Here is a 21,548-nt window from a genome sequence, read left to right on the forward strand (position 1 = left end):
AAAAATGGTGATTTTGATTTGAAATAAAAATTCAAATAAATAGAGTAAATAGAAAATGAAAATAAGAAGTTTAGTAATTCTGAAGTCGCCGTAAAAACTACTAAATTCGAGACATATATAGCGGCTGTTAATTAACCTGTTGTGAGATGGCTGGGTATTAATAAGTTTTGGACAATAGCAACAATCGTTAATTGCCACAAAAATTTTTGTCACAAAATATAGTTTAGCAATGATTATTTCTACAGTCATATAAAACCGCCGCTAAAAATTTACTCGCACTATATCTTTCAATAATCAATTAACCGTTGGTATATGTTTAGCGACAATAAAAAAACTGCCGCTATCTGAATAATCAATTGAAATTATTTGCCAACAGTGTTGTAGTGTTATATGAAGCATAAGTGAAAAAAAAAAATTTAAACAAAATTTATTGAACTATACGTAAATTGGCGTAAAAAAAGCAAACACCATGATGGGCACTTATCTAATAAATATGTGTAAAATTTATATATAAATAATATGGCCGTGTGATGATAATAAATCAATAACAATTAGTCTGGCTTCTGATTTACTGAGCCAACTATTTTCTTCTTCTTCTTTATTTTTTTTTTAATAGTCTGATAGTCATTGTCATGTGGTGCTAACAAGTCCAATAAGCTAATTAAGAGTGGGTTCCTAATTGCCTCGTTGATTTAAATATGTCTTAATCTTGTGTGGAGAAAAAGCATTACCCTAATAATAAATGCATCAAACTATTAGGTACAAAAAGATTAAAGATGAAGAGAATGAAGATTGATGATGAAAGATGATGCAGAGAGAGTGTAGCAATGAAAAAAATGTAGCAAAAAAATGTAACATATTATAAAGGATCATTTTAGTATAACTATATTATGATAATTATACTATAATTATAATATTTTAAAAAATACGACTAAAATTAAAATAATAATTTTTATTATTAAATAATATTTTTTAAAAATATTACTTATAAAAAAATGTTACCAAAATATAATATAAAAAATATAACTTTATTTTTAAAAACACTTGTATAATTATTATAGTTATCATAACATAATTATACTAAAATTCACTTGTTATAAATTTAATATATTAAAAAATTTATTGATACCACTATAATATTTTTGTTTATGATTACTATTTTTTTAGTTATATTTAAAAAACAGAATTATAACTATATGGATCTTGACTTTCTTGCTGCTCAAGTTATGTCATTAACTCTATTACTACTATATTCAACAGACACAAATTAAAGCAAGAAAAGTCACTAGAAGCTCGATTACGTGTGTTCTTATGAGTCAATTAAGTTATTAATCCTTTTAAAACTCTATTTAATTTTTTGTATCATTATGTTTTCATTATTTTTTATTTATTTATTTATAATATTATACATGGTGTGTTCCACAAAAATTAGACATTATCTATCTGAGCACATCTTTCTATTATATATATGTGTATTTGCTTTTTTTTTTTATTATGACGTGAATATAAAAAAATTATTAAATCAGTAATTTGTATATAATATATATTAAAAATAAATTTAATAATATATTTTTATATATAAATACATTCAATTAATTTAATGAGTTATTTTAATATGCACAATATTTTTTATTTTTTCAATGTTTTATTTACTTATGTGGTCTTTGATCAGGAAAAATTCAAAAAATTTGACAAACTATATGGAATATGAATTATATTGTTATATTCGAGAAGGGAAAGTATAGGAAGTAAATGGAATATTTGTACAATGCGGATAATGAAGGTTTATGAAATATTAGAGATATAACCATTAGCGTTATCTTTTTTCATTAGCGTAAGCTTTTGGGATGAGTAGTATCATGACATGACTCAAAGTTAAGAGTTCGATTCTTCGGATGGTTATTGTGAATATTATGGGTGATATTCATTTTTATTTTGTAATTCATATAGCCCATTGTACATATTGTACAAATATTTTATTGGTTCCTAAATTTAAGTGAACTTCATGAATTTATTTAGATTTATGAGTTTAACAATTTTATACCTAACTAACTAAACAAATTAAGCTATTTCTTTAAGAAGTTCTGACTAATTTTACTATTTGTGTTTTTTTATTAGATTTTTTTCTAGTCTTTTACCTATCATAATTAAATTGAAAATAGACAAATAATGAAATTTGTGTATAACAATATACAAGAATAGAGTTAGAAAAATTCTTAAGAGGAGGCTATATAAAAATATAACTTTATAAACAAATTAAAATTTAAAAAACTAATATAAAAATTAAAGACTTTTTTATACATTAAAAATTTTAATTTGGGATCTATTATGCCACTTAGCTTACCCCAGTCTCTGCGCCCGACAATGTAATAAAAACTTAATATGTATTTTTTATTATATACATAAATAATTAATTGTGCCTAATTTTTGATATATACATAATATAGTTAAGAGTATATATTAAATAAGTCTTTGAAAATTTTTTAATATATAAAGATCTCTGTATTTTATAAAAATAGGACATATAATTTCTACCTTTAGTCAAATTTATTATTTTTATTTAAACAAAAAAGGTTCTAAAAATATAACGAAAGAATTTCTATATCTTACTTTTATAAAATTTAAAGATTATAATAAAAATTTTGTAGAAACAAAAACGTCTAATAGAAAACTTTTTAGATACTTATTTGAATATAAACTCTATTAATTAATTAACTTTTTTTTTTTCGTTTTAAAACAACTTAATTATGGTATCGAGAGTGGTTAACCCGGGAATCTTATCAACTAACTATCAATGTCAAAGGTGAATTCATCAACTCAAAACTGTCTTAGCCCCACTTCATCTTCCAATTAATCGGTTTGTCAATACTTTAATCAAATCGAAGGCGAGAATATAATTATATAATACTTCCCCTTTTGTGATACCATATATGATCACACTCTAAAGAAAACAATAGTTTGGTCAAAACGAATATTTCATTATTTTCTAATTATGAACTTCATTCCACAGGAGATGCCAAGTGGGGAACAAATTAAACCTATAATATATTTCTATGCCAAGACAAGCAATTTACTAGTTTTCATTTTATTTTTTTAAATATAAGTAAACTACAAAAAATATCTCTAAATTATTGTAAATGGTAAAAATATTCTCAAAATATTTTTAAATTAAGACAAGATTAAAAAAAGTATATAATTTTTGTAATTATACTTGAAAAAATTATATTAAAATTTGATCTTTAAATAATCTTTTTTAAGAATATGTTTAGTGATTGGATATTTTTATCGTACTTTAAAATATTTCAAAGATACTTTTGTTGATTAAAATTTTTAAGGATATTTTTCTCAGTAATTTGATAATTCAAAAGTATTTTTTGGTGATCTAATAATTATATTTAGTTAAAAAGATGTGTTTTAAAGACACATATTAAATAAAAATTGTTTAAATTTTTATATATTTAATTTCAAAAATAAAAAATATATTTTAAAAATTTACTTAAATATATTTTATTTATAATGTTTTTAAAATATATTCTTCTTATGACGCAACTTAATCATTTTTCTTAGAACAAATTGTAGTATGTTGGATGTTAAACTGATTTCATCTTAGAGTATATATGTTTCTTTTTGAATAAGTAAAATGTTTTGATGATTTATCTTTGGCGGTGAGATTTAATTTAAAATCCTTTAATTGTTATTGATTAGAAGATAAGATAATGGTGAAAATTCACGTGCAGTTGATTTTACATAAAATTGATGATTGAGAGTCATTAGAAACTAAAGTTTCATCTAACAGTTCTCAATTATCAACTTCACATAAATTTAACTGTATTTGAATTTTCACTTAAGATAATATACAAACAAAAATGTTATATATATATATATATATATATATCAAAATTATGGCCATTTTTTCCGTACAACTGAGATCTAATTTCAACATAAAAATTAAAAACTGTGAAACCTTTGACTAAATGAAACTCTTTCTCAAGAAAATGACGAAACATATTTTCGTAAAATAGAAGTAAAAATCATTAATAGAGTTACGTGATATATCATACTAATTATTGTTGCTTAATTATACAAGGTAGAGGTAGAAAAAGGAGAAGAAAAAGATAATCCCGTGATTAATTTTGGTGCCATTAGTCAATAATCAATCCGAAACCACAAATTCATTTCAACCATAATTCGTAGTAGTAGATGTACGTATTATTAATTATTATAAAGAGTCATTTATTACAATGTTAAATTCAACGAGAAGATTTTAATTTCTCACCAAATAAACGTTTTGGCTAGACTTTTTGTTACCATATACAAAAATATTAAGAGTTAATATTTTTTATTAATATTAGTTGTCATTTTGGGTTAATATATTATTTTTATAATATTAGAATATAAACTTTAAAATGTAATTTTTAGTATTTAAAATTAACTAAATATTTATAAAAATAATAAATTATATTAATTATATGTATAATTATTATAGTAGTGAAAATTTATTTTGCACGTGTAACTTTATTTATTTTTTGAGTGACAAAGTCCGTACAATCGAATTTTGTTCATTTATCGTTGTGAGTTTGACTTAAGTAATAATTGTTTTACCAACATTAATTAGTAATTACTACTCAATTTCAAAATATATTTATTACTTGTGTTTTTTTACTATGTGGTCAACTGGTGATTGATTAAAATATGTTTGATTGTGTTTTCTTCTTTCATTTGAGGCTTTGGTTTTTAACAAGTGCTTAAGGAAATTTATTGTGGAAGCAATAATATATCTTTTAAATTTAATTTCATATTATATATTACAATTTTAAAAGTTGTTATTTTTTTTTATCTATTTAACAAGTATTCTAAAGATAACTATCAAAATTCCTTTATGCTAATTTTTCATAATTTTGTAACAAGTGAAAATAAGTAAACAAAGATATATGAACGATAATTTAAATAAATGAATCGTTAATCAACTATATAGTAGGTGTATAGTAAAATGACTAAAATCAAATATCAAATTTAATCATTAATAAAATTTATATTAAAATATAAAATACACATTAAAAATAAAATAAATAACATATATTTATATATAAATTTATTATAATTAATTTTAATATACACATCATAATATTTTTGTTTTCATTTATTTGATAATAAATTATTATTCAATTATACTAACGAGTTATAACATGATATAGTCTTCTCATACTCATTTAGAGCTTACGAGTTTGAATTTCTCTATTTTTTGGTAAAAATAAAAACACTATTATCCAATTATCAATATTTATATAAATAAAACAAATTATTTTTTATTCTAATTTTTTGAATGGTTATTTAAACAAATGAATAATAATCAGACAATAATATTATTTTTATCAATAAATTATAGTTCAAATGATATATTTATTTTATATTTATTTAAAAATTGTAAATTCAAGTCTCAAATCTCAATTTTAACTTAAAAAATTTATTTTTTCTTACTTTATAAAACTCTTTATACAATTAATGCATTATAATTAAACTCCAAAACAAGTAGTTAAAAGAGAAAATTATAAAAAAAAAAAAGACAATGTGAATAGTAAAATGACCAAAGAACCCCTGAAGTATTTGATTGACCCCTCACTCTTTGTCCATTGTAAAGTTTAGTTGAAGAGTGAAGTGATGTGGACCCCATTACTGGACCTTTGCTTTGCTGGCTTCAAACCCCTCTCTTTTTATGCCCTCTTCTCTCTTTCTCTCATTTCTTCAGAAAAAAAAGGATTTCACTTCCTCCAATCTCGAAAGTCTTAATCTTTTTCTCTTTCTATTTAAAAAGAGAAGAGAAAAATCCAATCTTTTTTTATTTTCATGCACCTTTTATTGCACAACAATTTCATCATCTTCATACCATTCCACCACTCATCTTTGATGGATCCATAGATTGAGATAGATCTAATGCTCTTAACACACCCTTGATTACCCTTTTTCTTCTTTTCTAGATCCTTCTTTTTCTTCTTCTGTGGCGGCTAATACCTTTCAATCATTAGTCAAAATTACTGGGTGAGATCTCTCTTTCCAAATTCCAATTTTTTTTCTTCTTAACTCCTGCTTTGTAGATATGTTATGGTTTTTCCTAAATATGCTTTGTGCTTGTTGAAAAAGTTAACTTTGTTGCCATTTTTGGATAAGATGGATACTAATTATCCGTGTGAACTTCAGGGGTACCTATGATTTTCCAAGGAACTGACTTATCTTAGAAAAACTGGGTTTTGAACATTTGGAAGAAAAAAAAGAATAGAAAAGAAAAATTTCTAACCGCCTTTTGTTGAGTTGAAATTTTCCATCCTTAGTGGCTGCACATGGTTGTAATTTTTGTTGGATTGTGTTGTTCATTTCCAATAAAGTGGTAATAAGCCTCTTGTAGGAGTTGTATTTTGGAGTTGGAACATTATTGATTTAGTTCTATGTGTTTATTGATGTTGTTGTTGTAGTTTGTAGTGGAGCATCATCATTGTGGTGTGATTGGTGGAGAGTGTAGGACTGTTGTTACTTCAGTGGATGAAAGATCTTGGGGTGGAGTTGTTCTTGGGGAGGTTGATAGATGTGGAAATCCTCGAAGGTTGTTTGGTGAGATGAGGGATGTTATCGGAGTTGATGAGCTTTCTGAGGGCCTGCTTTCGGCCGAGTTCGGAAGGATACACGCGTGGAGGTGCTGATGCTGGAGGCAGACAGGATGGACTATTGTGGTACAAAGACTTGGGGCAGCAGTCGAATGGTGAATTTTCGATGGCGGTAGTACAAGCCAATAACCTGCTGGAGGATCAGAGTCAGCTTGAATCAGGAACTTTGAGCTCCAATGAGTCTGGCCCTTATGGTACCTTTGTTGGCGTCTATGATGGTCATGGAGGGCCCGAGACATCACGATTTATCAATAATCACCTGTTTCACCATCTCAAGAGTAAGATACTACATTAGTCAAGCTTGTTATGTGCATTTTCTTGTTAGTTTCATATATTTTCCTTGGCATTCCAATTTGAAGCATGTTCTAAGTTGTAACTAACATATGTTTTCGAACTTAGCGACTAGCATACAGTGGGATTGCCTTAGGAAGATTAAAAATAGATGTGTTCTGCTGCTTGTTTTTCATATGTGAGATAAGATTTTTGCTACGTGTCTAACGAGTATAAGCTAAGGGATAGCGTAGAAAAAGGATTTTCTGCTGAATAGTGTCTACAAAAATTGCCTTGTTTATACCTATTTATCTGCATATTTGCCTTTTATGGATTCATCTGCACTGAAATTTTGCTCTCTACATGATAATTGATCCAAATATTATGTTCTTATTTAAATTTCAGGATTTACAGCAGAGCAACAATCGATGTCATCAGATGTAATTCGCAAGGCATTCCAGGCAACAGAAGAGGGATTTGTGTCACTTGTTGCCAGACAGTGGCCATTGAACCCACAAATAGCAGCTGTCGGTTCATGCTGTCTAGTTGGTGTTATTTGTAATGGAACGCTTTATGTAGCGAATCTTGGTGATTCCCGGGCTGTTTTGGGAAGAGTAGTCAAGGCAACTGGTGAGGTTTTGGCCATGCAGTTATCATCAGAACACAATGCATCTATAGAGTCTGTAAGACAGGAGCTGCAATCTTTGCACCCCGATGATTCGAATATCGTTGTTTTAAAGCATAATGTATGGCGCGTGAAGGGCCTCATTCAAGTAAGTCACTTGTATTTCATAATATTCATTTTCTTGTTGCTAAAGCAAGTTTATATATATAGCCTTTTCTAGCCGAAACATAACACCTTGTCCGATATTTCATTTCTATTCTCGATGCTACCTCTTAGCTTGTCATGTCTTGTTATTGTTTATCATGCCGAACAAAACTGGAAATATTGTTGTCTCTTGAATTGGATTACATCATAACTTCTAAAGCTATTCACCTTGTAGGTTTCGAGATCTATTGGTGATGTATATTTGAAAAAGGCTGAGTTCAATAGAGAACCTCTATATGCTAAGTTTCGACTCCGTGATCCAATCAAGAGGCCAATTCTGAGCTCAGAACCATCAATATCTGTGCATCAATTGCTTCCACAAGATCAGTTTGTGATATTCGCATCGGATGGTCTCTGGGAGCACCTTAGCAATCAGGAAGCAGTTGATATAATTCAAAATAATCCTCGCAATGTAAGACTACATGTTTAGATTCTACTATATAGTGTCATACCATTGTTAGTAAGACTAAAGGGAAAAACTCATATGCAGTTGTTTTCATGTGAAGTTGATAATTGAGAATTGTTATATGATAATTTAGTCAAACATGTCAAATTATCTAACGGATCTCAACTATCAACTTCATATAAAAACAACTACATGTGAGCTTCCGCCAAGACTAAAATGGATGCATTTATGGCTATTTAAGACTGAAATTTTTGTTTGACAAGATATTTCAAGTTCCTCAAGAATCTTGAGTTCCTTATTTCAGGGAATTGCAAGGAGGCTGATCAAAACTGCGCTACAAGAAGCAGCAAAGAAAAGAGAAATGAGATATTCGGACTTAAAGAAGATCGACCGTGGAGTTCGCCGGCATTTCCACGACGATATCACCGTGATTGTTGTCTACCTGGATTCGAATCTCGCTAGTAGGGCAAGCGCCGGCAAGTTTCCTAGTGTTTCTATCAGAGGGGGCGGAATTAACTTGCCCCCTAACACACTGGCACCTTGTACTACACCAACAGAGAATGGTGGTGCCTGAACTAAGAAGAAGAAGTTGCATCCATCCTTTTTATCTTCTTTCTTTGTTGTGTGAATACCAACCAGTTTATCTTGAAATAGCAATGAGAGGAGCAGCACTTCAATTCTTTTGAATGTGAACTGTAACTTGGTAGAAAACTAATATACACTCATGTTTAGGTTCTCTCTCAAAACCAAAAAGGGCAGAAGAGATTTGATAATGATGATGACCATTGTATGTAAGGGTTTCATTTTGTCAAATGTTGTTAAGTCAAGTAATGCTTTCATTTTAGCTATAGGTAATTGTTTCAGGTCCTAGATATGATATGATATATATATATAGAGAGAGAGATGAAAATCACCATGTAAATATCAAGCATGTTTTCATGGTCAAAAGACTATCTTACGCTCCTCAAGGAAGTGCATCTATTTCAAACTACTATTTTATATATAGTCAAAGATATAGGAATACCTGTTAATAACTATAATAACTTAAAACTATAATAATAATAAAAAAAAAAACAGGTAAATGAGGTCCATTTAGTTTGTTGGGCTAGTCTGTTTAAAACTATAAAAATGAGTTCATTGTTAAAAAAAGATACAAATTTAAGCTTTTTTTTTTAAATTTAAAAATGCTTGGCTGTTTAGCATTTATGTTTAATTCATCTGTTATATATTTATTAAATTTAAAATTAACAACTTTTTCTAAAAGCTAAATCTATATAATAAAATCTTAATTTTAAATTAAATTGATCAAATGGATTTGCCCAATTTCTGATGGGGCCTAAGACCATCTCCAGTAGAAAATTCATTCTAGTCCCTATTTATGGCCCACCTGTCATAAAAAGTAACTCCACGTCAGCTTTTGCATCATTACCACTAAATAGGAACTCAAAATATCTCTCTCTCCTCCGTTAGAAGGAACTAACTTTAGTTCCTATTGTGGTCCCACATAATTAATTAATTAAAGTAATTAAAATTAATATAATTATTATTTTTTATAATAATATTATTTAAATTTATAAATTTAAAATAATTTAATATTATAAAATATTAAAATAAATAACTTAAATTTGGTTAGTATTTTAAATTTTATAAATAAAAATAAATAATCCAACTAAAAATTATTTTATAATATGTAAAAATTAAATTTATTTTTTATGTAAAATAAATTTAATTAATTATAATTTAATATAACAATATAAATAATATTTGATATTGATTTAACATAATTATTTATATTAATTATAATTTAATATAACTAATTATTAAATAATTAATTAAATAGATATATAAATATTTAATATAATAAATTATTATAATTATTAATAAATTAATTATAATTTAATTATTCAATATATATTTAATATATTTTTTATTTTTTTTATTAACTTATCACATGGCATGATTTTATTGGTTGTTGCAAGTCCCTATTTAGAGGAACTCTCAACCTTGATCCAGGTGAAGAGTCCTCCTTCCCTTTTGACTCTAATGGTACTTAAGTCTCCATATGTCAGAAGAGAAACTCTATTTCTTAGCATTGGAGTTGCTCTAATAATTAAGAAGGTTATGAACTAAGTTAGCATTGATTACATTTGATCCTAGCCCTTGGCATTTGGCAAAAGCCCAAAGGGCTCTCACCCTCTATCTTATTATTATTATTATTATTGGAAATTGTTATCTTGGTTTGTGGGAAAGCCTTCCGATTGTTTGGTTTAGTTAAGCATTGAATTAATGAAATAAAAATAACAACTGGCCATTAAGGAAAGAAAACAGATTCACCCCAATTTAAATATGGATAAAAGAACATGAAGTTGTTATTATTAGAAGAGAGAAAAAATAATATGTAATGTTTTTTTTTGTTTTTTCAATTAAAAATGATAATTTTAGTTATTTTTACATGTCCTTATCTTTTATCCTATCTAAATACAAAACATAAATATATAAAAAAAAGTTATATTTCTATCTCTATTATCTTAACCCTAAAACCAAACATATCTTATAGTGTATCAAATCTAAGATCACACCTGAAAAAACTAAAGTGACAAAATCTAGTGGCAATGGCATAAGGCATATAGTGGGGGCAGGAAAGGGGGTAAATTTGTGACAGTTCTGACACTGGCATTCTCTACTTACTACTAACTACTCAACCCAAACAGAATTTAGTTTATGATTAAATATACAATTATTCTCTCATTATATGATTAGAAGACAAAGACTACCTTAATTAAAAAAAAAAAATCAAGAGAGAGTAAGAGAGACACAGACACCATTTACTGACAAAACCATCCTGTGGTTAAGTGGAAAAGGACTTTTTTTTTTAATGTGTTTGACTCCTCTTTTTACTCACAAGTCACAACCTCTTCCTCCATCTTCATCCAAACAATTGTTTTTCCCACTATTCTTTTTAAGATAAGTTTTCTTAACATTTTTAATATGATATTAACCTTTTTATTACTACTCCAAAATTGATCTCTAATAATTTATATAGTAATCTAACATTTAATAATAATTTATCTAAATTCAATGTACATCCAAATAATATTGTGTGTTAGAGAAAGATAAGCTAATGTAATTTTAATAAGCTAATTTCTCAGTCCAACTAATCAAGTGGATCCAATAGTATTTCAGTCTAACTTCACCCTTATTTTTAATCTCTCTGTGCTTCTGATGCTTTTAAACCCCCAGATCTTTATTAGTATTTATTGTTAGAAACTTAAAAAATAATTTTACTATTTTTTATATCATTTTAATTTTTAACTTACACCTTTTCTTTTCTCCCCTTCATTCATTTAGTATCCAAATATTACTCTTTTAATTCTAAAGCTTAAATTGTCGCTTTTTACATAAAAAAAATGATAAAATCTAACTAAAATAAGAATTAATCATAAAAAAATTCACAATTTTTTCAAAGTTTGAAATTAGAGATTTAAAAAAAATAAAATAAGTTCTTAAAATAATTTGCGTCGGATATTTTTATCCTAAAAAAATTTATTATATTAAAGTTTTTAAATTTTATAAAAGTAATACATATAATTCATCGGAAAATTTACCCATTTAAATAAACTGCTAACCAAAATTATTAGAATATACATTATGCAAATTAAATATCAAAATGTATTTTTTCCTTAAACTATGTAAACCGCAACAGGAGTATCGCGGTTTACAAATGCACGTAATCTGCTATAGGGGTGTCGCGAATTACGTTGACGAAAACTATCACATAAACCGTTACAGGGTATTGCGGTTTATGTGTGGTTTTGACCGGATTAAGTTGGCAAAAACTATCACATAAACTGCGACACTCTTGTAGCAGTTTATGTGATAGTTTTCGCCAACGTAATCCGCGAAAACCCTGTAGCGAATTACTTGCATTTGTAAACCGCGATACCCTGTCGCGGTTTACATAGTTTTGGAAAAAAAAAATATTTCAATATCCAGTTTACATATAATGTGTATTTTGGTAATTTTTGTTGACAGTTTATTTAAATGGATAATTTGTCCTAATTCATTCTATTATATATTCTAAAACCTATTTGTTTAAATAAAAATAATAAGTTTTAACTAAAATGAGAATTTACATATATTATTTTTAAAAAATTCATAAAACTCAATGTAATAAATTTTTTTTAGAGATAAAAGCGTTAAGTGTCTAACACAAAATTCTTAAAGAATCTATTTGAGTATATGCTAAAAAATATTATTGAATGAGTTAATGATAAAAACTAATTCTTAAAATAAAAAATATTTAGTTATTTTCAAATTAAAATAAAATAATGAAACTTATAATATGAAATACAAATTTAACGATTTTTAAATTATCACTTTCTTATCATATAAATCTTTGAAAAAAAAATTTCATTGGATGGTTTAGTAGTAGGCAAGTGCAAAATCTGCAAATTGCCAAACACTAGAAGCCTGTCTTTATGTCATTCTTTCTCTTTCTCGAGCCCCTACCTTCTTTTCTTTCTCTCTCTCTCTCTCTCTCTCTCAACTCACACACTTGCACTTCTTCTTCCTTTTATTAATCATATTTGCTGTTAATGCTACTCTTTTCAAGGATTACATTATTTCATTAATAAGCTAAGTCACTAATATAGTAATATACTAATATGTAATAAACTCTCATTTTACAATGTTTTTTTGTTTGTTTTCCTTTTGCTTTTCTTGTTGTTCCTTGTAGCTCATGCTATTGTTGTTAATGTTAACAAGTAAGAAGAAGTGAAATAGCAGCTGAAAAAACTGGAGAGATAGATAGATGAAAAGGGTTGTAAGTTGTAACTATCTGCATTATTTTTTTTTCTTTTTTAATTGTTTGGCATGAACAAAAAGAGGAATGTAATGGTTTTGTTGTCACACGTTAAACTAGGCAAAAGAAAAGAAAAAAGCACTTTTTTTTTTCTTTGAACTTGCTCCTTTTCTTTCTCCTTCTCCTTCTTCATATCTGGGAAAGCCCTCTCCTTTTATCTGTCAGAGAAAACAACACCACATTCCATAAAGCAAAAACCTTTCTCCCTCCATCTTCCAAAAGTAGTGTTCTAAGAAAACACTTCAAACACCCCCATCTTCTTTTTTTACATTAAGAGAGAGAGAGAGAGAATGGGGTGTGTAGCATCAAAACTAGAGGAAGAAGAAGAAGTGGTGTCCATGTGTAGAGAGAGAAAGAAGCAGTTAAAGTTAGCAGTGGATAAAAGATATGAACTTGCTGAGGCACATTGCAAGTACTTTCATTCTCTCTATGCTGTTGCTGCTTCCATTAAACTCTTTGTTGCACGCCATTCTTCTCCTTCTTCACCTTTCCTCATAACTTTCCCTCCTTCTTCTCCTTCTCCTCCTACTCCTCCTCCTCCTTCTCAGAATGTGATAACCAACCCCATGTTCCTTCAACAGACTCCATCAGAGACAAAGCATGTTGAAGCCATTGCTGCTTCACCACCTTGTGGCTCATGCAATACTTCTTCTTGTTCTGAGGAAGAGAGGGAGGACAAGGTTGAAGAAGAAGAAGCTCAATGTAAGAGAGAACAAGTGCAAGATGAACAACAGCAGCAACAACAAGAACAAGAACAAGAACAGCAGCCATGTGAGTACTACTACATGCACATGCCTATGCCTATGTCTATGCCTATGGCAGCTTCAATGCCATCACCACAGAGGGATTTTGGGTGGGATTTCTTCAACCCTTTTGATGTTATGAGAACCAATGAGGTTATCAGTGGATACCGGGGGAACTCAGATGATGATTTGAGGGTGGTGAGGGAGGAGGAAGGGATTCCAGAGTTAGAAGAAGAAGTACTAGAAAGAGAAGAAGAGGAGGTTGTTGATGTGAACAAGGTGGTGGTGAATGTTTTTGAAGAGAAGAAGAATAAGAAAAAGAAGAAGAGGAATAGTGCACGTGAGGAGCACGTGGTGAGTGAGAGTGTGAAGGGTGTGGATGAAGGTGAGCAGAGAGGGCTTGCTGTTCTTGAGACAGAAGGTGAAGGGAGAGAACTTCTTGAGGCTTTGAAGGACATTGAAGATCATTTTGTGAGGGCTTATGATTCTGGAAAGGATCTAACAAAGATGCTTGAGGCTAATAGGATTCCACTTCATTCTAGTTTGGATGAAATAAAAGGTGCCTCCTTCTCTTCACTGTGTCTTCTTTCTGTTATCTCAGAAAAATTTATGTGATTTGTTTATAGGAATATTTACAAAAAACTGGGGTATGATTTATAGGGTATGATTTGTGCACTTTAGTTGCTTATTTCATTTCTATGATTCTTGAAAATGATACATTGATGCACTTTTTATGATCCTCTTTCACTTGCACTTCACTATTATTTATGCCTTGAGAAAGTTTAAACAACATGTGATGTTAATGCAGAAAGTTCAACCAAACTTATTCAGGCAATAACATGGAAGTCCATGTCATCTAGGCCATCCTCATGCAAGAGTCTTGTGGTTTCGGATACGAAAAATTCATCAACTTGGGTGGAATATAAGAATGATCTCTTTGATGATTATGGTGGAATGGATTCAGGAAGTCATTTATTAACCTTAGGAAGGTTATATGAATGGGAAAAGAAGTTGTTTGAGGAGGTTAAGGTATGGTACTACTTCTGCTTGAAGTTATACTTTCTGTTTTACAATGATGATATCGCTTATAGTTGAATCATCTGCATTATTTATCATGTTCTGCTTCCTCAGAAGCATACTTAGAAAGGTGATGAATACATATCCACAATAATTACTAGTTGGAATATTATAGCTTGTGTTAATATTTTGTGATCGATACTTTGGAATATGTAATAGATTTTACAATCCTGCTTTCTTTGTCCCATCTTGCATTCGAGTTGACACCGAGAAATTTTCCTTAGGCTGGAGATAGCATCAGGAAAAATTATGAGAAAAAGTGTGCACAGTTGAGAAACAAAAATGTTAAGGGAGATGATGAAACTAGTATGGACAAAACGAAAGCTGCTGCGAAAGATCTATATGCTGGTATCTTGGTTGCAATACATCGTGCAGAATCAATCTCAAAAAGAATTCAGAAAATGAGAGATGAAGAGTTACAGCCTCAAATTGTTGAACTATTGAAAGGGTGAGATAATATATACTACTGGAAACTAGGCTAAATGGACTCAACAATTTTGAGACTGGTTGGTTTCTTATTTTCCGTTTTCCTAATGCAATGTATGCAGTTTGACACAATCGTGGAAAGTTATGTTGGAATCCCATGAAACTCAGAAGATGATTCTTTCTGAAGTAAAGTCTTTCACATGTCCCACATTCGGGAAATTCTGCAATCAATCTCACCGGTTGGCGACTCTTCAGCTCGAAACACAGCTTCAAAACTGGCGAATGTGTTTTAGAGAGTACACTACTGCTCAAAAGGCATATGTTGAAGCTCTTCACAGTTGGCTGAGCAAGTTTATAGTCCCAGAAGTCGAATTCTACTCGAGAAGCAAAGATGTACCCATGCCATATCATCAAGCCAATGGGCCACCACTACTTGTGATATGCAGCAATTGGTTAAATTCCCTGCAAAAGTTACCCGACAAAATGGTATCGCTTGCATTGAAAAGCGTGGCGAAGGATGTGAGAGCTCTTTGGCATCAGCAGGGTGAAGAGTTGCAGCAGAAAAGGAAAGTAGATAGCCTAGCAAAAGACTTGGAAAGAAGGTCGTTAAGTTTGCATAAAGATTCAAAGATGAAGTTGCTTGAGTTGCAAGTAATGGACCCGAAACCAGAGGCGGGAAGTAATCATGATCAAGATCAAGAAGAAAGCTTGATGGAGAAGAATGATGATCAGTTGGAGACACTGAGAAGAAAACTGGAGGTAGAGAAAGAGAAGCATCAAAGTTGCATGCAAGAAACACAAAGGATAACACTACGTGGATTGCAATCTGGATTCTCTTTGGTGTTTGAATCCCTAACCGAGTTCTCCAAAGCATCACAGAGAATGTACAATGAGCTTGTTGCTTGCAGTGAAAATGGTGACAAGGTTGGGAACATTGGGTATATAGAGGGTGATGGCTGCAATGCTGAAAATTGCAACAAAAATGGACAATAACTGCATTAGTTGTAATGGTTTATGTAATTATGATACTATTATTTGTGTTGTGTTTGTGTCGAAGCAGCTCGCTGAGACATCAATTTTATTATTTAAGGTATTAGTTGGCACTTGGCATTTTTTTTCTAGTTTAATTATTTGTATTGTATTGTTCCCGTATTCACCATTAGAAGGTAAGAGGTCAAGAAAATGCAGATTGTATGGGATTAAAAGGGTGGAAATCTTTGAAATCTGTAGTAACCAAGGTAGCGTAGAAGCACAAGTATAAAATATTATGAATAGTAGTGTTCTCCAGGAACCATATTTTTGCCATCTTTTTAAGTTACTAATCCAATTTCGCACCATCTACAAAGCTAACTTTCCTTTTGTTTGCTTGGGCCATTTTAACATCTTTGCTCATTTCTTTGATTGTTCTTAAAAGATTAAAAGGTAATATTTAACGCTCCTTTCTCCCTAGAAAAACACTTCACACGTGAGGCATTATTGGAAACCAAATAATACATTTATGGGTTGAGATCAATTTCAAAAGATTATGTAAATACCAACACAAATTTTCAAGCCACACCCAAACAAAATATGCCCCATATATATAAGTTTGCAAAATGCTTATTAAACAATAAAGAAATCAATATGGAATTGCAGAATGCTTACTAAACAATAATGATCATACATCTCCCTTCATCCAATATAAGTTCCATGGTTCTTAATTGCCAAGATAAGCAGCTACATTCTATTCAAAGTTTTGTACATATTCAATGGTTTCACATCCTAAGGGGAGGAAAAAAGATTAAAGAAAAAAACTTTGGGTATGATCATGCTGCAAGCAAATAAATAATTACAATTTCACATTTTAATACATGGTCATGTGTTTTTCTATCTTAGGTACAGAGAAACCAAGAATTGAGAAATAATTATGATTTCACTAACAACAGCAGCAGGGGAGTGAATGCCCATAAATGGGACAATATCTACCTGCAACCAGTTCTCTACAGCCGATCCTACTACTGCGCCAGCTATGAGCCCTCCTATGGTAATAACCGTAGCCTTCCCTGCAAAAAATAGATAAGAACAATGTAAAAAAGAGCAAAATGAGGATTCAAAGAAAAGTGGTTATGATAATCCATAAGAATTAAACAGAGTTGGAAGAAAGAGGCAAAAGGTCTGACAGGATCACCCACAGCTAGAAGCAACCATTTGTCATTTGTCAAGGTGATCACCTTTTTCAACTACATTAACTGCCACATTTATTTGATAGTTCTAACTTCTAAGTCCTCCAGAGACAACCATTTTCATTGGCATAATCTTCATGTTTAGTAAATAATGCCCTCCTCATGTGACATACTCTAAACAGGAGTAACCAACATTCAGATTAGCAGCACCAAAATTACAATCTTTTTCCTGTAAACCCAGTCTCTTTTACATTCAATACTGGAAAGCTGGAAGAACATATAAAATGAAGTCAAAACAATAGGTTGGTCTCATTCTTTGGATAAGGTCTGATGTAATAGCCACACTAACATGGCAGTTATTGATTGTGTATTCCAGGAGTCATTACAATGCAAGAGGAAGTTCAGCACACAAGGTGCTTTTATGGATAACTATAAGCTTAACTTATAACTTTCTCTAAATATTTTATCACGGATGATTATATTATGTAAAAAATAGTTGCATTCGGTCAGAAAGTAACCTAGACAACAAACAGAACAAAATCCTACATCAAAAAACTGTTTTCAGAAAATCCAAGAGATGGAGTTAATTCATAGCCCTCATTGGTTTCATCTGCATATCAGTCTTCATTTTACAGTTCAAACAAAGTAAAGAAGGTAATAAAACTCAGAATTTCATTTTCCTTTCCTCTTGTTTTCCCACACATTTTGGCCTTCCAACATTCAAGTCAATATGAAATACTTATGAAACAGAAATTATTTTGCAATGTAACAACCTGACAAACAGTCTCCTTACCTAACTTAACATTCTTCTTGGTCATGAAGTACAGAGAAGCTCCAAAGCTACCAGCCAAGATAAGTCCAGGAACATCAGCCCCAGCATAACCAGCAGAGGGTGTAGAGGTCCCGTTGATATAGGTTAAACCCATCAATGCACCATATACTCCAGCTTGTAAGCCTAAATCACTAGTGGAAGGTGACACAATTGAAACAGGGGAATTCTTCATGGTGGATTGCAACCATTGAGGCATTGATCCCACAGCTGGGGACTTAACACGTTTGACATCAGCATAGCGAACACTGCTGTTCACTACTTTCCTGCTCGCCGCTGGCTTAGGCTCTGCATAAGCAACATGTCGTACGCAGCCTCAACCTAGAAAAAGAAAATCCCACCAAATGCATCGATAAGGGAGTACACTTCATCTAGATTCATAAGAGAGTAAACCATAAGGCAAAAAAGAGAGATATTAACAAATTCGATGCCAACCCGCGGCATAACAACACAAAAGTACTGACCTTACAACATAAAAAAAATATGGCAAACAGAATAGTGCATGGCTGCATGTTCATATAAACTGTAAGATGGAGTAATCCCCATCATTCCTTTAGGCCTCTTATCACACACATAACCCAAACACAGAGATTACAAGGTGGAAAAAGAACCCCACAAAGTAAAAATGATATTCATTCATGATATAGTTGCATAGAGACATTGTGCACTGATACCTCACATACATGTATTTAACCAAATTTTTATTGAACTAACTCAACTATTAATCATTTGGTAAGCTAGAACGGGCAATTGATTAACCATATAAATCAGCTGAATTATTCACATAAATTACACATTACCTAACTTAAAGAGTAAAGCTCCCTAATCCCTAGTAAATCTAAAATCAGTTAAAGCCGTTAACCACTCATCCATCCAATTTTTTAACTCCCTTACCATGGCAACATAATCTAGCGCAATTTAAACCACTGCAAGCAAATTCAGACCTAAAAACCAAAATCTACAGTTTTCTAATATGTACCACACAATCGGAGGTGATTATTAAAATGCGAATGAGAATCACCGAATAACCGTTTCGAATTATCCGAAACTCGCGAGAAAATTAAAAACATACAAATAAATCGAAGAATGAAGAAGAAGAAGAAGAAGAGAACCTGCTTGATAGTTTCGTGGTCGTCCTTACAGGAAGCGACGATGGAGTTCTTGGCGCGGAGTATGTCCTCGAAGGAAGCTCCCTCAGACACTCCGAGCAGCTTCAGCGCGCTCTCCACCGACATCTCGAACGGCGCCGACGAGTCATCCGCTCTCGACCCGGCCTGCACCGGCGCCACTGTCCTCGCCGGCCGCGCTAGCCTCCTCCAGTACCTCGTCTGCAGGGGAGCGGCGCCACGCCATGGTTCGGTGACGATCGGCTTTCCGAGTGGAACACCGTCGAGTCGGCGAACCGGATGTCCGGGGAAGGCTGGACCGGATGAGAGGCGGTCGGGCCGGACGGAAAGTGTGGCAGCCATTTATTTATTTTATTTTAATTTTATTTTTGTGAAAGAAATTGAATTGAGAGTGTGAGGCTTTAACTTAATCTGAGTGAGAAAGAAAGAGAAGAAGAAAAAAAAAAAAAGAGAAATGAAGTGTTAAAACTTGAAATAGTTTTAAGTTTAACGGAGACGGAACGGAAGCATGTAGCGCCACATTTGGTTTGTTTCTGACCGTTGATGCTAGTTAATATCTTCGTCATCATTATCCTTATTAAACGTTAACGCAAGTGGCGTCTTGTCTCCTATATCCACTTCTTTTGCTTCTACGTTACATGAATTTTGGTTTGTAGGAATATTGGCTTGTTTTGTTTTGGGGAATTTTTGGTTTTATATGTGTGTCATGGAAGAGACTTTTAAGACGAGTGCTTCTGTGAAAGAGAGCTCTACTAAGGTTTTCACACATGAGGCGGACTTGGTAAAGTGAAGAACAGGAGTAAACCTTTCGATCCCTGTCCGGTGATTTTTGTGTTTAAGGATGAATTTGACGAATGGTGTAAGACTGTAAGTCATGGAAGGTGGTTTTAATGGTGAAGCTCATTAGAAAGGGAGTTGATCTTGCATTCATGAAGCAACGTCTTCATAGAGATTGGATGAATAAGGAAATGATAAAAGTCATATAGATATGAATTGTCACTATTTTTTTGTGCATTTTTCAGAAAAAGAGGATTATTTTCGTACTTTTTTTAGAGGTCTATGGATGATTGTTGCGCATTGCCTGATCGTCCAACGTTAAAAGCTTTTTTTTCTATCTTTGGAGAGTATGTTGAGTAAAGTTGCGGTATGAATAAGAATTCTTAATCTGCCAATTGAATTGTATAACTACCATTTTTTATGGAAGGTTGGCTCTGTTATTGATAATATGTTGAAGATTGATCAAACTACGTCCATTCACTCTAGAGGCAGGTTCGCAAGGATTTGCGTTGAAATCAATCTGATAAGGAAGTTAGTTTTTAGAATCTCTGTGTTGGGCAACAATCTTAACATTGAATATAAAGGTTTGCACCTTATATGCTTTTCATGTGGCAAAATATGGCCACAAGGCGGATCAGTGCTCTAAAATCTTTGTCACTAAGACCCAACAATTGAGTTTAGTCGCCGCATCCAGCCAAGAAGGGATGGACCAGCGAAAAGATGGACTAGCTCTCTGATAGAAACCATCATTCAGAAAAGTTCCGATTTGTGGGAGAAAGTTAAGGCCAAACAAAGTTCCCTTGATTTTGGGCCTTGGATGATAGTCAAATGACCAATCAGAAAGAAGCAAGAAAAGATTTTGATTGAAAATTGAAGGAGCGATTTGGGAAAAGAATCACACTCGAATAAGGCAAGTACTAAAAGAATTTCTATCAATAGTAATAGTAAAGAGAGGGATTGCGTTTTGATATCTGAATGAAGAGAAATGTGAATCTGGTAGTGACGTCGACGAAGACGCACGTGTACAAGGTACTCATATTGAAACCATGCAAGATGGGCCACATCCAAAACAAAGCCAAATAAAAAACCAAACAAGTAAGTCTGAGGTTAGGAAAACATTGCGGCTTGGTGCGGAAAAAAAAACCCAAGGGTCCAAAAAGGCCTCTTCCATAAAGATTGGACCTATTATGTCTAAGAAGGGGGTTAAACCCAAATAGAAGAATTTGAAAAAAATCTATCTCAAATGCCAAATCCCAAAAAATGAATGAAAACTCTTCTCTGAAACTCAAGAACTCATACCTGAGGGAGATGGAGGTGGACATGCTTGCTAGAATGAGATCTCGAGAAGAAACAATGGGAAGCCTTTGGCTTTATGAAGAAGAATC

At 31.5% G+C, this 21,548-nt stretch overlaps 3 protein-coding genes across 3 annotated transcripts; 2 read left to right on the forward strand and 1 right to left on the reverse strand.

Moving 5' to 3' along the window:
• The first annotated feature begins 5,734 nt into the window (after nucleotides 1–5,734).
• LOC130948784 (probable protein phosphatase 2C 64) lies at nucleotides 5,735–9,009 on the forward strand. The gene is made up of 5 exons (XM_057877650.1): nucleotides 5,735–6,036; nucleotides 6,468–6,934; nucleotides 7,332–7,699; nucleotides 7,931–8,167; nucleotides 8,466–9,009. Exons 2-5 carry the CDS (start codon nucleotides 6,616–6,618, stop codon nucleotides 8,733–8,735), a joined length of 1,194 nt encoding a protein of 397 aa, XP_057733633.1. The 5' UTR covers nucleotides 5,735–6,036; nucleotides 6,468–6,615; the 3' UTR covers nucleotides 8,736–9,009.
• A 4,303-nt stretch (nucleotides 9,010–13,312) lies between these two features.
• LOC130950291 (protein ALTERED PHOSPHATE STARVATION RESPONSE 1-like) lies at nucleotides 13,313–16,261 on the forward strand. Its single transcript, XM_057878803.1, has 4 exons — nucleotides 13,313–14,324; nucleotides 14,574–14,794; nucleotides 15,067–15,290; nucleotides 15,391–16,261. The coding sequence occupies exons 1-4, from the start codon at nucleotides 13,313–13,315 to the stop codon at nucleotides 16,259–16,261; spliced, it is 2,328 nt and encodes a 775-aa protein (XP_057734786.1).
• A 635-nt stretch (nucleotides 16,262–16,896) lies between these two features.
• Nucleotides 16,897–19,842, reverse strand: LOC130947403 (protein CHAPERONE-LIKE PROTEIN OF POR1, chloroplastic). Its single transcript, XM_057876098.1, is given in 4 exon segments — nucleotides 16,897–17,310; nucleotides 18,224–18,520; nucleotides 18,523–18,580; nucleotides 19,372–19,842. Coding segments are annotated over 4 exon segments (888 nt in total). The 5' UTR covers nucleotides 19,729–19,842; the 3' UTR covers nucleotides 16,897–17,134.
• Between the last annotated feature and the right edge of the window lie 1,706 nt (nucleotides 19,843–21,548).

The sequence above is a fragment of the Arachis stenosperma genome, chromosome 9 (assembly GCF_014773155.1).
Source record: "Arachis stenosperma cultivar V10309 chromosome 9, arast.V10309.gnm1.PFL2, whole genome shotgun sequence".
NCBI classification, from domain to species: domain Eukaryota; kingdom Viridiplantae; phylum Streptophyta; class Magnoliopsida; order Fabales; family Fabaceae; genus Arachis; species Arachis stenosperma.

Coding starts and splice junctions, on each gene's coding strand:
- LOC130948784 (XM_057877650.1), top strand. CDS start 6,616: ATGTTATCGGAGTTGATGAGCTTTCTGAGGGCCTGCTTTCGGCCGAGT. Junction 6,935..7,331: donor CCTGTTTCACCATCTCAAGA/GTAAGATACTAC, acceptor TTTAAATTTCAG/GATTTACAGCAGAGCAACAA. Junction 7,700..7,930: donor GCGTGAAGGGCCTCATTCAA/GTAAGTCACTTG, acceptor TTCACCTTGTAG/GTTTCGAGATCTATTGGTGA.
- LOC130950291 (XM_057878803.1), top strand. CDS start 13,313: ATGGGGTGTGTAGCATCAAAACTAGAGGAAGAAGAAGAAGTGGTGTCC. Junction 14,325..14,573: donor TAGTTTGGATGAAATAAAAG/GTGCCTCCTTCT, acceptor ATGTTAATGCAG/AAAGTTCAACCAAACTTATT. Junction 14,795..15,066: donor AGTTGTTTGAGGAGGTTAAG/GTATGGTACTAC, acceptor AATTTTCCTTAG/GCTGGAGATAGCATCAGGAA.